At 33.2% G+C, this 15,763-nt stretch overlaps 1 protein-coding gene across 8 annotated transcripts in view; it reads right to left on the bottom strand.

The window, feature by feature from the left end:
• Bap170 (Brahma associated protein 170kD) overlaps positions 1 to 15,763 on the bottom strand; it is a 197,610-nt gene that overhangs the window by 63,014 nt on the left and 118,833 nt on the right. For 7 of the 8 annotated variants that reach the window (XM_072543110.1, XM_072543109.1, XM_072543112.1 and 4 more), the window contains exon 9: positions 14,245 to 14,629. In XM_072543110.1, the coding sequence (XP_072399211.1) occupies positions 14,245 to 14,629 (385 nt within the window). The remainder of the gene's footprint in view (positions 1 to 14,244; positions 14,630 to 15,763) is intronic. The other variant, XM_072543115.1, reaches the window with a different exon arrangement.

Genomic DNA, 15,763 nt, shown 5'->3' with positions numbered 1-15,763 from the left:
TTACTAGCGACTACTACTGTTAGAAAAATACTTCACCCAAATTGAGCAAAAGGTTCGAACTAGTGGACACAGCTTTCTACCCTGTGATAGAGACTTTGCCCTGATAGAACGCAACAAGAAACTTATTCGAACATCGATTTATTTCCCGTTTTAGTGGACAGATGTAATTGCAAAAGCTAGAGTTAAAAACACATTTAAAGTTATCATTTTATTTCATTTTATCAACGATAAAATGTAGTATGGAAAGATCCAAAGTGCAAAATTACTCAGTCAAAGTGGATACAAATTAGCTTAGATGATCCAAATACTATACAGTTAAGAAAATCTCACAAAACTATACAACCATAGCCATCTTATTCATTAAAGTCAACTAAAACGCCTATACCTGAAGTCACTCTTGCTGAACTTACAGAGACCTATGAAGGGCCACTACCAATTAAAAAAGAAAAACATGCTAATTTATTGCATATAAATATTGCCGAATATATTCCACTACAGTATGTAAGCTACTATCAAAATCTTTAAGAGTGAATAATATTATTTTGATGTGTACCTCATATAAAACATGTTTATAAGTAATTTGATAATAATATGTACGTTTCTTAACCCTTCGCGGCACGGGTGCGTGTCTGTGAGACAAGCCAATCATATTTTAACAATTTGCAAATAGACCCGTTAGTTCTAACACGCGGGCGCTTGAATAGCTGCTTGAATTACAGCGTAGTAGCATATGCGTCAGGCCGCAGTTTGATTCTAAGTCACTACCCGAGCTTTGCAGTTACAAAATCGAGAAGCGGTACGTTAACTCAAACTATTACTGTAACTTCTGTTGAGACAAATTTTTATTATTTTAGGTAGTAAATTGTTTTAAAAATGGATCCTTATTTAGCAGAAATAGCTAGACTACACAAGTTGTATGATGAAGTAGAAGCCGAGGATGATTTAGAAGAGAAAGGCTTTTCTGACGAAGAAGACGACATCTATGAAACATTACACCATGAAAGTGACACAGAAGAGCTAGATTTTGAAGATACTACAGAAATTTCGGCTAGCACTAGCATATGCAGAGGTAGTAATAGGCATCTTTATTATACAGCAAAAGATGGTATTACAAAATGGAATAAACATGTGCCAAACCAGCAAGTGCGAACTCGAAGTCACAATATAATGTCACATTTGCCTAGTCCCATAGAAAGTGCGAAAAACGCTAGAACGCCATCAGAAACTTTTCAATATTTTTTTGACGATCAGATGATCAACATAATTGTCGAAAATACCAATATTTATATCTCTACACTTGTAACTTGTTACAAAGACTATTATGACGTGAAATTGACGAACGTAACAGAAATGAAAGCTGTCTTTGGATTGCTGCTTTTGGTCAACTGACGGAAAGGGAGTGGAAATATTTCCGGCTTACAGAAGAATGAAATTTTTACTTAATTTACTACGTTTCAATAATATCAACACTCGCAACGAAAAAAAAAATATTGATAACTTAGCACCGATTCGAGAACTGTGGGAAACGTTTGTTGGCAATTGAGGAATAATTACAGTCTAGGAGAGTATGTCACGGTAGATGAGATGCTCTATGCATTTAGGGGAAGATGTTCGTTTCGCGTTTATATCCCAAACAAACCTGCAAAGTATGGGATTAAGGTATTTGCAATGGTAGACTCAAGAACATTTTATGTGTCAAATTTAGAAATATACGCAGGAAAGTAGCCAGAGGGACCTTTCGCAATTAGTAATAAAACTGAAGCCTAGGTACTCAGGCTTTGCGCTTCAATATTAGGATCAGGTCGCAATTTAACATTTGATAATTGGTTTACCACCATACCTCTTGTTAATAAACTTCTAGAAGACCATAACATAACTGTAGTTGCTACCATCAGAAAAAACAGAAAAGAAATTCCACTGGAATTTTTAAACAGTAAATTACGATCAGTGAATTCTTCAATGTTTGGTTTTGGGAAAAATATTACCTTAGTATCACATTCCAAAAAAAGGCAAAGTGGTTCTTGCTGTCTCCTCCCTACATACAGATGATGGAATTGATTCCGAAACTGGTCAAAAAAATAAACCTAAAATTATCACATTTTACAACATCACAAAAGGTGGTATAGATTGTGCTGATCAAAAATCAGCTGCCTACCATGTTAGCAGAAACACCAGAAGATGGCCTATGGTGATATTATATAATATAATAAACATTGCCGGCATCAATGGACATGTAATTTACAAACGCAAACAATCCCGACGAAAATTGGGCCTGGAATATTTATCTCGAAAATGTTGGTCTTGATTTAGTTAAAGAAAGCATTAACTCTCGAGCGAAAAACATGCACTTAAAACTGACGGTGTACAACATGGAAGATGCTATTACTGTCGAAATCGGAAAACAAGATATTGTTGCAAAAAATGTAGAAAATGGCTTTTTCTGGAACATGTACAGCCCATGTGTCAAGATTATGTTACACAAAAGTTTGAAGTTTGAGAAATATTTGCAAAAATTACAATTATTGTCTTTTTTGAGGTTTGCTTGTATCAGTTCCAAATAAAGACTTGTTGTTTGTTTAAATTGATAAAATATATTATGTTATAAAAGAAGGTACACAATAAAAATTGTATCATAAAAAATTGTTTTTTTTTTCATTTTTTGTAAAATATTTAAATACATAATGTGTGTCTTTTAGACACCACCCGACCATTGGTGTAAAACAAATTCACCCGTGCCGCGAAGGGTTAATGTCACGTGTACTTCATTTTTTTATTTCTAAAACAACGTTTTAACTGCCTTACTTCCACACAACAAAGTTTTAACCGACGGGGATTTAAGACGTCGTTTTATTAAAATATAGCATATATTAATGTTATGCATCCTATAGTCTATCATATTAAGCTCATAAATATATTTTATTTTTTCAAAATAATCAATTATAAGGTGTTTTTTCACAAAAAGTGATTTGGCGTTTCCAACGTTGTTCCAGCTTAGCATTCAATTACTAAATGACTCAACAATTACAAATTGATTGGAAAATGTCGAATGTAGTGAAGATGATGATGTTAAATGGTAAAGCCCATTGTCTTGCCTAAAAACTATGCTGTCATGCAGTTCCAAATCGAGTATAGAATAATTTAATTTTTCGATAACAAAAACATAAAAAAAATGTTAAATTTTTCAAAAGTTGGTATCTTGTCGACTATTTTCGACCTGAAAGTCCATAGTCCATTCGGGATGGCATTTGACTTGCTTGGCGAGCTATCCCAAATTTTAATAGTAGTCAATATGTAGGGGTCAATAGTAGTGTAAATTTAACCGCCATCCTGAATTTAAGAGAACCGTTTTTACTGAATATCTCCGCCATTTTCAACTTTTCAACAAAAATGGCAAGGACTGAAATTGTTGCAAATGCGATTTACTACAATTTCTCTTTTACAAATTTTTTCGTGTTGTCGACATTTTCCGAGATCAATTATTGAATTATCTTGTTTATTATTAACTTTTTGATTGTGATTTCTTTCATTTTTTTGTTAAAATCAATAATTAAGGTTTGAGGTTCGTTCCTGTTTACGGCTTGCTGCTGATGACATCAGCGTATAGGACTCGTTATTCGCTTGTGGCTCGTTAGGCTTGTCATAGGCGTAGGACCTTAAATGTTGACTGTAGCACAAAAATTTAAAGAAATCAAAATTGTACAAAATAATAATATAATTCTCTCCATTTTTGTTTAAAAAATTTGTAAAAGAGTAATTATAGAAAATCGCAATTTCATCAATTTAAGTACTCACTATTTTGGCGAAAAGTTAAAAGTGGTCCAGATGCTGAATAAAAACAATTCCTATAAAACCAATCTTCGCAAGTTCTTGCGCTTGCGCCTTTACCGCATACGTACGACCTCTTTACAAGATGTCGTAAATTTAAAAATAAACGAGATAATTAAATAATTATGCGCAGCACCCTTCTAATATTTTCAACCTTAACTTACGAAATATATCGACCGTACGAAAAAATTTGTAAAAAGAAATTGTTTGCAACAATTTCAGTACCTACCATTTTTGACGAAAAGTGACGCAGCTAACGCAACGGCGGAATTCAGTGGCGATTTTAAATTTGCGCTACTATTGGCCCCCCTGATGGTTAGAATAATAACAGCCAGGTAAAATGCCATCCCACTTTACTATCGGCACGAAAACACAACGCTATCTTCCGTACTATATGTTCACCGGCTATTTCACGTTTTCTGCCGCTAGAGTCAAAGCTTATCGCGAATATTAGTCATAGATATAGTAAGAATGTCGATGATATTTGGTAGAACAGGCGCGTATGACAGACAGACAAGGATAGCTAGACCACTTAAAGTGAAATGGGCGTTTCAGCTCTATTCAGAGAGTGGCCCATACCTTACCTAGTCAAAAATGCAAAATAATTAAAACTTAAAATGCCACGCGAAAATATATTTGCTGTAGCTACAGTAATGTGTTAAAGTTTTTTCCCTCAAGCCGTCTGTTATACACTGGTAGCAATGCAAAAATTTGTTAGTTGAGATTCTCACGGGGGTATGTAACCAACAATTCTTGTTTCTTCTTCTGGTGCATTCCATTACTAGAGTTTTGAGATCACTACATCAAAATCTTCTGTCAATAAAACAGTTTTCATAGGTGTTCATAATTACCATCGCTTTAGTTTTTTGAAGATTTATTGTCAGTCCCATTGCTTCACTTGCATAGTCTAGTATATTTTGTAAGTCTTCCATTTTTTCTGCTATCAGAAAGGTATCGTCTGCATACTTGATATTGTTTATATATTTACTGTTTATTTTTATACAAAGAGTCGTCTAGTGCTTGTTTGAATATGCTTTAAAGGTACATATTAAACAGCAATGGATACATGACAGTCTCGTCAGTCACCTCTTTATATATGACCATTTTTAGTCGTACGGTTGAAATATTTTAAAATTGCTTCTTAGTTCAAATAAAGGTTTTGAATTATGCAGTGGGAGATCTTTTCAGTGCAGCTTTAAGTTCTGCAGTTCATTCTACAATTTGTGATGCTGGGCTCATCAAAAACCTTCTGGTGGTCAAAGAAGCACAGATACATTTTTTCTTTTAAATATAACCCAAAAAATATATAATAAAGAAAGTTTTAGGATTGGTTAAATAAAAAACGAGTGTTAGAGAGTATAGAGAATATTTAGGTGTATATAGGATTAGTTATGCCCAATGGGATGCGCACTAGTGAGGAAATGACCAAAACGATAATCTGTAGAGGTCTACAAAACGTTTACCAAACCAGATCACCAAAATCAGGTATATAACGGAAAAGTCTAGGGATATCATTTAATTGGTTCCGCAAATTCATGTAAATTTAATCTTTGCGTATTTCTAACATTTCTTTGTTCTAAGGGTACTAAGAGCACGAACATACCGAAGATACATGGATGTGTGCGGTGGAGGTTGCGATCGCGGTCGATATCTCATAGTTAAAACAAACCTTTCACCCTCGCGACCTATTATCTCTCTAGTTGATAAACTTAATCAATAAGTATTAATGACTCATTTATTTGACCTATACCCATTTGTTAGATAAAATCTAATACAAGAGTGATGGTGCAATTTTTTGGGGTGCCCATGATGGAAGTTACAAATACAGAGTATGGGGCTGTGCTAATTCGATATTAAGGTCGTGGCATATTATCTTGCACGTTGCGTTTAGTTTCCGAAAAATTTTTAATTTAAATGGTTTTAAATATGAACAACGCACACTGTCCGGAACATAGCGTTTCAGACACTTAACGTTTCCGTTCAGTATATTTGAAAACAATATTTTACTGATGCCGATGGCTACGTACTAACGAGCTTTAACCGGTTGGTAAGGATAATGTGAATTAGATGTCCGTCGTTTTCCCCTTGTTTATTTAGGTATTTGTTTGATTTTGATACAGAGTACTTAAAAAAATAATTTTCGAGGCTATTTTGTCATTTATGCGTGTGTTTTTATTGCTGTGTGACAATTAATCACAATTAATTAATGCACAAAAAAATAAAATCAATGACAAACAAGAGGAAATTCAATAAGTCACCCAACAGCATAAAAGATGGCGATGGAAATCTTATCTCGGAGCCATCAACGATCTTAGAAACATGGAAATCATATCTTCAATCCTTAAATCGGAGATAGAAGATGCCATTGCAGCACTAAAAAACAATAAGTCAGCAGGTCCGGACAATGTACCCTGCGAAATATTAAAGATCCTATGTAAATCAGACAAACAGTTCATTGATAATCTAGTTGAACTTTTTAACAACATATATAATAGCGGTAAAATCCCGGAGAACTGGCTGCAGTCAACATTTATTACAATCCCGAAGAAATCAAATGCCCAGATCTGTGATGACTACCGGCTTATAAGCTTGATCAATCATGTCACTAAAGCGTTCACTAAGATCATTCATAGAAGAATATATGATAAATGTGAGTCAAATATTGATAGATCGCAGTTTCGCTGTCGGAAAGCACATGGAACTAGAGAAGCAATTTTCGCTCTCCAGGTGCTTATACAGCGGTGTAGAGACGTTGATAAGGACGTGTATTTGTGCTTTGTGAATTTTAGAAAAGCATTTGACAATGTCAATCATGAACAATTGATAGATATTCTGCGAAAGACAGGTATTGACGACAAGGACATTCGAATTGTGGCAAACCTATACTGGGGTCAAACAGCAAGAGCAAAAATTGGCAACGAACTCACTAAAAGTGTGCAGATCAAAAGAGGTGTCCGTCAGGGTTGTATATTATCCCCACTCCTATTCAATATTTATTCCGAAGAAATATTTAATAAATGTATGGAAAATGCAAATGAGGGCATAAAAATAAACGGCGAGTTAACGAACAATATAAGATATGCCGACGACACGGTGATCCTTGCCAGTACCATAGACGAATTACAGCAGGTAATGGAAAGAGTTTATTCAGTTAGTGAGGAATACGGCCTGAGCCTCAACTTCAAGAAGACAAAGTGGATGCTGATAAGCAGGAAGCAACAGCCTGCTCGACAGTTACGGATAAGTAACATACTAATTGACCATGTAGAATCTTATGTGTACCTTGGCACCAACGTAAATGCAAAATGGGAACAGGCCACAGAAATTAAGGCGAGAATAGAACGAGCTAGAGCAGCATTTAGCAATATGAAAATCTCCTCATAAACAGGGATTTGTCTCTTCCCCTAAAACTACGTCTAGTTAAATGCTACATTTTTCCGATCTTGCTGTATGGTGTGGAGGCCTGGACGCTGACGGAGACGCTCACGAGAAAACTAGAAGCATTCGAAATGTGGGTGTACCGACGCATTCTTCGTATATTCTGGACCGAACATGTCACCAACACAGAGGTAATCCAAAGAATCGGAAAGGAGAAAGAAATCGTGAATACAATTAAACAAAGAAAGCTTGAATATCTAGGCCACATATTGAGACACGATAAGTACCGTCTACTGCAATTGATTGTCCAGGGAAAAATAGACAGTAAGCGAGGGCCAGGCAGGAGAAGACACTCCTGCTGGCTCCAAAATCTGAGGAAGTGGTTCGGGCTCACATCGGTCGAACTATTCAGAAGCGCCGCAAATAAGATCAGAATTGCCATGTTAATAGCCAACGTTCGCAACGGACAGGGCACTTGAAGAAGAAGACAATTAATCACGGAAGTGATAAACAATTAGGACTTTTGTACGGAAGTGATACCTCTTCTTTTTAAAAATATTTTTTAGTTTGATATGTATGGCTTCGTTAAATGTAGTATTTTGTTTTTTAACTGAAGGTGAAATTAAATTTAAAACATATTTAAACTGAATCTTATTCATTCTAAAATAATTGTTAAACCTATTAATTATTATTAAATTCCTAATTTTTTATCACTTCCGTCATTAATTGTCACAAAGCAATAAAAACACATGCATAAATGACAAAATAGTCTCGAAAATTATTTTTTTAAATACTCTCTATCAAAATCAAACAAAGACCTAAATAAACAACTAGGGAAAACGACGGACATCTAATTAACATTATCCTTACAAACCGGTTACGACTCGTTACGTAGCCGTCGGCATCAGTAAAATATTGTTTTCGAATATACTGAACGGAACCGTTAAGTGTCTGAAACGCTATGTTCCGGACAGTGTGGGTTGTTCATATTTAAAACCATTTAAATTACATTTTTCGGAAACGCTATGTGCTGGAAACGCAACGTGCACGATAATATGCAACGACCTTTATTGAAACAACTGCCGATTTCATTTTTAACAGTGTTATAATATTAAAATATCCCTAGACTATTTTATGTGTGTATATTGTTCCATAATAAACACGCGTTTCCTTATTCACTTATAAACTTTCTCTAGTTACTAAAGAAATTGTAAATATAATGCATTTCACCACTAATCGCTGTCCCTATGAGCCCGGTTAACCCCGTATATAAAAGTTCAACACTTCCACTACCATTGACAACAAAGTGTCTCAAGTACAATAATTTCTTTAAAAAAAAATAAGATATCGCCAATAACAATAACGCCAAACATTTTAATAAATATTGACTGGTATTCTTTGGGCTTCAGTTATTAATGATCTTCAATTAATCCAAATAGGTACATTTTCTCGACATAATTAGCCACCATTAAAAACACATTTCTGAAAATATTTTACATAAGGTTCGTTTAGGTAATATTAACGAATTATAATAAAGTTAACACAACTATATTGAGCAACTACTCAGAGCAAATCGATTATTGCTACCCTAGATATTGTGGTCATAATTTTAGTTTATTTAGTTCACTTAGTAGATATACAATCGATAAATGGCAATCAAAAATAAAAATTTCTTAAAAAAAAATTAATTTGTGGAGACATACTAAATAAGAAATGTAGATTAATCCGATGAATTTTATGTGTACAGTACGACAGATCTGAGTTGAAGAAGCAGACGTGGGTCTGGACGAAGAAGAGTGGTTATTTTACTTCCACTTTCTTGACGCAGTGTTGCCAGCCAATTGTGATTTCATTATGACGAAAAACTAAATATTTTCAATTTTTTTTAAAATGCTTATACCTAAGTTATTTAGCTGGCAATACATGTAGCCTAAGATCCCACTGTAGGATCACTACGTTCATAGCGTAGTTAATCAAACTCACATTTTTATATACATTAGGAGAATACATTGATAATAGGTTGCCGCTCAAAAAGCGGCCGCAAATATTATAAATTCAATCAATAGTAATTAGTTTTTGGCAAAAAATTTATTTTGTTAATTTATTTTTTAAATAAAATACGCTGCTCATAACGTATATCGTTTAACCTTTCCGTGACCGTGCGGTGTATTTTAGGTACCCCAGATGCGGTTTTGTTATTATAACTTTTTAAAATATTTTTATTTTTTTTTGTTCCTCCAGGTAATCTTAGAAAATACATCACTAAATCCTTTTTTTATAAAAATTATTAGATTTAATTTCAATTTTCTATTAAAATTGAAATTAACTACTTGGAGTACCTCCGTTACCCCGCACGACCTGCTATGTATTGGAATCATATACGTATATTCCTGTCTTCGGCCAGTTAAATATAAAAACAATATTCTATTTTTAGATTACTGTTAGTCTTTACTTTAGACGATGAATACGAGCTTAGTGATAGTGAATCAGAAAGTACGGACAATGTCGAAAAACAAGAAATAGTTCTAGATGAAATTACAGTCCTTGAAAACGAAAGCGAAAAATCTACTTTTAAGCCAGTTGCCGAAATACTAAAATCGAAATCTGGATATGAATGGAAAACACAACCACCTGCACCTACAAGGCGCAGGGCTCATAATATAGTAAATTGTCGTGAAGGTTTACAAAATAATAGGTGAGTATACATTTTGAAAATAAACAAACGTTTTGATAAATTCGCAATTTGTTTTAGCATGGCTCTTAGTTCAATAAAAGAAGCATTCCAATGTTATATAAATGAGAATATGCTAGGTGACATATGCACGCACACAAATCGACACGGAGAAGTATATACTGAAAAATTTAATGAAAATCATCCTGCTGATCAAACGGTTTGGAAAAATGTTACAATTACTGAATTATACGCTTTCATTGCAGTACTTATAGAATATAGAATCACGAAAGAAAACTTCACCTGGCGGAAATGTGGGCCGAAAATGAACTATTCAAACAACCATTTTTAACTGCTGTAATGTCTCGAAATAGATTCAAGATGATCTATAGACACATAAGATTTGATGACCTCTCCACAAGAATAAATAGAATAATAGAAACAAAAGATAAACTATAAGCAATTCGCAATACATGTGATCAATTTGTAAAAATTGCATTGATAAGTATTCACCTGGTGAAAATATCACAGTCGATGAGAGGTTATCTACATTCAGAGGAAAATGTCCATTTAGAGTTTATATAAAAAGTAAACCTGGTCGATATGGAATAAAAATTTGGGTTTGTTCGGACTCTGATACTGCTTATATTTTGAACAGTCAGATATACTGGAATGATAGAAAAACAACGAGAAGTGAATCAAGGTTTTAGGATAGTTTTTTTTACCTCGATTCCCCTAGCTGAAGAACTGTTAAGACATCAACTTACAATTCGGGAACTCTAAGGGCTAACAAAAAAGAGATTCCTGCCTAATTTGCTCCGAATTCTGCGCACGAAGAACGTTCCTCTATTTTTGGATTTTCTAATGATTTCACATTAGTGTCCTATGTACCTACAAAAAAGAAAGCAGTTATTCTTTTATCGACACAGTTTCACAGCAGCGAAATATCCTCTGATGAAAAAGCAAAACGTAAGCCTGAAATTATTTGACACTATAATAAAACCAAAGGGTCCGTTGACCCATGTGTTCGTTCAAATAGGAGATGGCCATTTAGGATTTTTATGGAAATTATTGATATGGCTGCACTCATTGCCTATATTATATTCACTAAAAAGTTTCCTGATTGGACAAGTAATGACCGAAGTAGGCGAAGGATTTTTTTTACAAAACTTGGCACAAGAACTTGCACTCCCAATAAGCCGGAAACAGAATAGCAATAATTTTCACAAAACTGTAAAAACCGCAATAGATGTATTTCTTTCTAACAGTAATGCCACAGTATCAGAAAACCCTGCTAGAGGAACTCAACATTATACAAATCGAAGATGGAGCTTTTGTGCTAGATCACGGGATAAAAAGACTAAAATATCATGTAGTATGTGCATAAAGCCCATTTGCAACATACATCGAGAAGAAAGTAAAAAATTTGTATGCCATGACAGTAAAAATAATGAATTTAAAGATTTTAGTTAAAGTTAAAAATAAAAACAATGTATATTTTTTTAATAATAAAAACGAATTATTTTAGTTACTAGTGCTTCATTGTATAACTTCCCAAACAATAATGTATAATTTAAAATAATTATTAAATTATTTTAGTGGGGTACCATAGTTACCCCACACGGCCTGAAGCGCAAGTTTTTGTAGCACGGTTCCGGAAAGGTTAATATCAAATTAAAGTTAAACTTTTTCTTAATATGCCTTTGAAAAATTTGTCGAAAATTAGGGATGCCAGCTGTTACAAACGCGAGGCACCAAAATTAAATTTTGGTAGTGATTATATCAAATTTTAGAAGTAGGACAACACATGCTAATTTCTGATGATCGTGAAGAGCAGAATTGCATGAATACTGGAGTTTACTCTGTATTATCTACAGATGGCCCTTTAAGCAATAGCATTTTAAAAGATATGGAAGTTACAACAAAGCAATACATTACCAAAGAAAATTATGGAAATAAGTTTCAGAATATCTGTGTTTTATTTTTTATTATGGTATTTTTAGAGCTTTTTTTAGAGCTAGAAAACAGATATAGTCATAAAATAAAATAAAAACCTATCTTGTACCATAACTTTATAGCCTCTCTATCTGATAATATGATTTATAAATGTATGTAAAAATGCATAAGTGTCTGACAGATAATATATTTTTGGCATAGAATACGTTTTTATTTGTAATTTTGTGCCTATATTCACTTTCCATTACTGTTAACTGAGGTTTTAGTAGCAAATTATTCAAAACATACATTTTGAATTTGCCGCCAAATGTTTTAGTTCATGCCCGAGCACATGTGACGCCAGAATCTCCCTGCTTCTTACTATAGAAGATACCATACTATAATAGAGAGGTATGTACTGTGCGATAGTCTGACCGTGCCTCTTTATCGTTCATTTCTTGTCGACCGCCGATTTAACCTTCAACTCAGTTTGTTGTATTGTACACTAATTTACCGGCAATATCTTTTTAACTGAAAAGTTTTTCAGTCATTCATAAGAATGTTTATATTTGTTTGATGACATGTTGATAGGTGACAGCGTGGCACATTTAGTGAGAGCTGTCATTGACTTAAACGCATACGTTATCTTTTTGAAGTTATACTTCTATACGCGCGCTCCACGTTGGAAATTTGTATGGGAGTGAATCTGTGAAATCATTACATATGTAAGATAATGAGTAAGAGAGAGACAGAAGATATATTTTCTCTCTCTTCCTCTCTCGAATATAAAAATGTTCCTTTTGTATATATATTTAATATTATATATATTATATATATATATATATATATATATATACATATATATATATACATATAATATTATATATATAATAAAATATTTATTAATATTATTATTTATGTGATATGTTTTGTATTATTTATTAAATGTTCATAATTATATTAGTCTTTTGTATTTCAACATAATAATCTCAATAAATCACTGTATGACCCAGAACTGTCAATTTTGAAATAACTTTGTGTCATGTCCTCGGTGGTATAGTAATCAGTATCCCAGCCTGTCATGCGAGAGACCGGGGTTCGATTCCCAGTCGGGGAGGACTTTTTTATTAATATTATTACATGGTAAATTAAACATATGCGTAAATAGAAAAGTTATGTATATTATTGTCATTTTTACATACTTATGAATATTGCATTTTAATTTGTATTGTATTATTATATTGAATTATGTTGCAGTGTATTGTATTTTTATATTAATAACAAAATAAACAATGAATTTTACTGCAGAGTATGTGTAAAAAATTTTTTGCATTTAACTCCTTTCATACATATATGAAAAAAAAATATACATTTTCATCAAAATATTTATTCAATCCTTCATTTACTATACTCCTATTAGAGGTCAAATGTTGTTTATTAATTGTTATTAAGTTTTATTAATTCTGTTTCTCTTTCTGCTATGTCGTACCTATAGCATTACATATGTAATGATTGTGCAGATTGACTCCCAAATAAATTTGTAACGGCGAATGCGTGTATAGAAGTGTACCTTCTACCGGCAGTCCCACTGGACTGCCACACCCGTTTTTTTTTTAAATAACCTTAAATCACTTTGTTGTTGTAGTGAAAATATTAAAAAGAACCAACACCACAGTCTGCCAATAATTAAAGAGACCTACAAAGCACAGGATGATATGAAAAGAAATAAAAATTTTAAGAAAATTATAGACAATCCAACGTTTCAGAATATAATTCACTATAAATTATGTTTTGATGGATAAAAAAATATTTAAAGTGATCTTCAGCATTGCATTGTCTATATAATACGCCAAAACATACCTAAACAATTACTACTGTAGATATCTCTCAGATTTAATACCAAACAAAAACAATAAAGCATTTTTTAATAATTTTCTAAGCTACTACTTTAATTTTGTGAGATGTTTGTGGAACGTACTGGTGAGTCCTTAACTCTTAACTCAATTTGTGGATTATAACGACTCTAGTGATTTGTTCCAGACGAATTTATGCAATACAGATTTATTGGCGATGTGTAAGAAATATTGGAAGTACCTCCAGGCAATAATCAATATTCTGATGATAGCAGTATGATACGTTATTAAGTTTGCGACTCAAATTTTGACGATTTTGGTAGTAAAGTTGTTACTATAGTAAGTAGACAGAGATTTTGTAGACGAAGAAGTAAGAAGGCTGTGAACCAGTAGAGTTGGATTACTGTTTTGAATTGTATTTCATGACTTTTATTCTACTGTTAATGGTGTAGAGTGAGCATTTTACTAAATAAATCGACATTATTTTCTTTTGGTATTAAATCTAAAAAAGGTTCATTCCCCTTTTCAAAATCATACGAGAATTTGTAGTTGAGTTTAACCAGTGTCCCTTCAATTATTTACCTGACTTTTCATATCGCCTTTGTTCGATACAGGTGAAGAGTCCTTTTGTTTAGGCGGTGCGCTAAGTTGCGCCTTAAGTATGGGCGAGGCGGGAGAAGAAGCCATACCGGCTTCCGCCGCCACGTTATTGTCAGCTATGACCGTCAGAGTATTGGCCTGTCCCTGCGCAGGCGCTACTTGTACGGGTTGTACCGAGGATTTTCGGCGTACCAGTGGAGTTTTAGTAGGAGTTGGGATTGTCAAAGTTTTGGTTTGGGGTATTGAGGAGGGAGGAAGATTAATTATGAGGGGTTTGTCTCGCACCTTGATACCGTCGTAGTACTGTGGATCGGTCGCGTTTGTCGGCTTCATCGGATTCGGACCCACGGTGCCGCCAAAAATAGATCTGAAAATAAATAAAAAATCGTTTTCTAATAGTACAAAATACAGTTATAATTTATAAACAATATAGTGACAGTCGATTAATAAACAAAAAATTTTGTTACCGTCTTCAAGTTCTATCTTCTAAAAGATTGCCGAACAAGATTGCAGTGACTTCTTTTATAAACTTTTGTGTTAACAGCAAATGGGACAACTCTAATATAGTTGTAACGTGAAATATAAGCTTTCCTAAACCCTTGGAAGCATAATTTGATACTCCTATGACGCCACAATAATAGTTAAGATAATAATATTACAGTCTAGAATGCTAAGAAATGACACATTTACGACATTTTTTTTGCAATTACTATTTAAATGGGAATAAGCCACAATTAAAGGTTAAAGTACGTTTATTGACGTTTCAATTTCCACTTCGGATTTTGAGAACGATTTCCGAAGTGGAAATTGAAACGTTAATAAAGGTACTTTAACCTTTAATTGTGGCTAATTCCCATTTAAATACTAATTACTTTAACATGCCAAAAGAAAATAGCTTCAGAACAATATTTTTTTTTGTATCTTATCTATTATATATGGCAATTAAACTTTTTTTATATTGTTATACAATTTTTCAAGATTACAAATTTTTTTTTCTTTTTATTCCATTGTTCCTCAAAAATAGCGCCAAAAATTACTGCTCTATGGTGGACAGTTAACTCGTGTCTTCTATTTAAACGTAGTTACACGCTATGAGTGTCACTCTCACCTATATCAATTCCACTTACTTCGAGCAAGAATGAATGCCAGCATGTATAAAGTTACAATGGTTTATACTAACAAGTCATATAAACCAAAATATTTTTATTAATATAACAAAACAAAGTGATAAAATATTGTAAATCAAAGGTTTAGAAATAACTAATAATTTCGAGCCCCTTCCCATATCAGTTGGCCTACTTATGTCAACATACGTTGAATTTTTCATAATTACGTTAAATCCAGAGGTAGCTATGGAAAAATGACATCAAAACAATAATATTGTCAGTTAATGTAAAATGTGTTTTGTCGTATTGTAAAGCTTTTTGCCGTTTGTGGATTGTACAATGGGTCGAGGTAAAGTTATCGATGAGAAAATTTGTTGAATCATTATTAGATTTTT

This window comes from Diabrotica undecimpunctata, chromosome 9 (genome assembly GCF_040954645.1).
Source record: "Diabrotica undecimpunctata isolate CICGRU chromosome 9, icDiaUnde3, whole genome shotgun sequence".
Classification (NCBI taxonomy): domain Eukaryota; kingdom Metazoa; phylum Arthropoda; class Insecta; order Coleoptera; family Chrysomelidae; genus Diabrotica; species Diabrotica undecimpunctata.
Note: the sequence above shows the minus strand (reverse complement) of the source record. Positions and strands in the feature narration are given on the sequence as shown.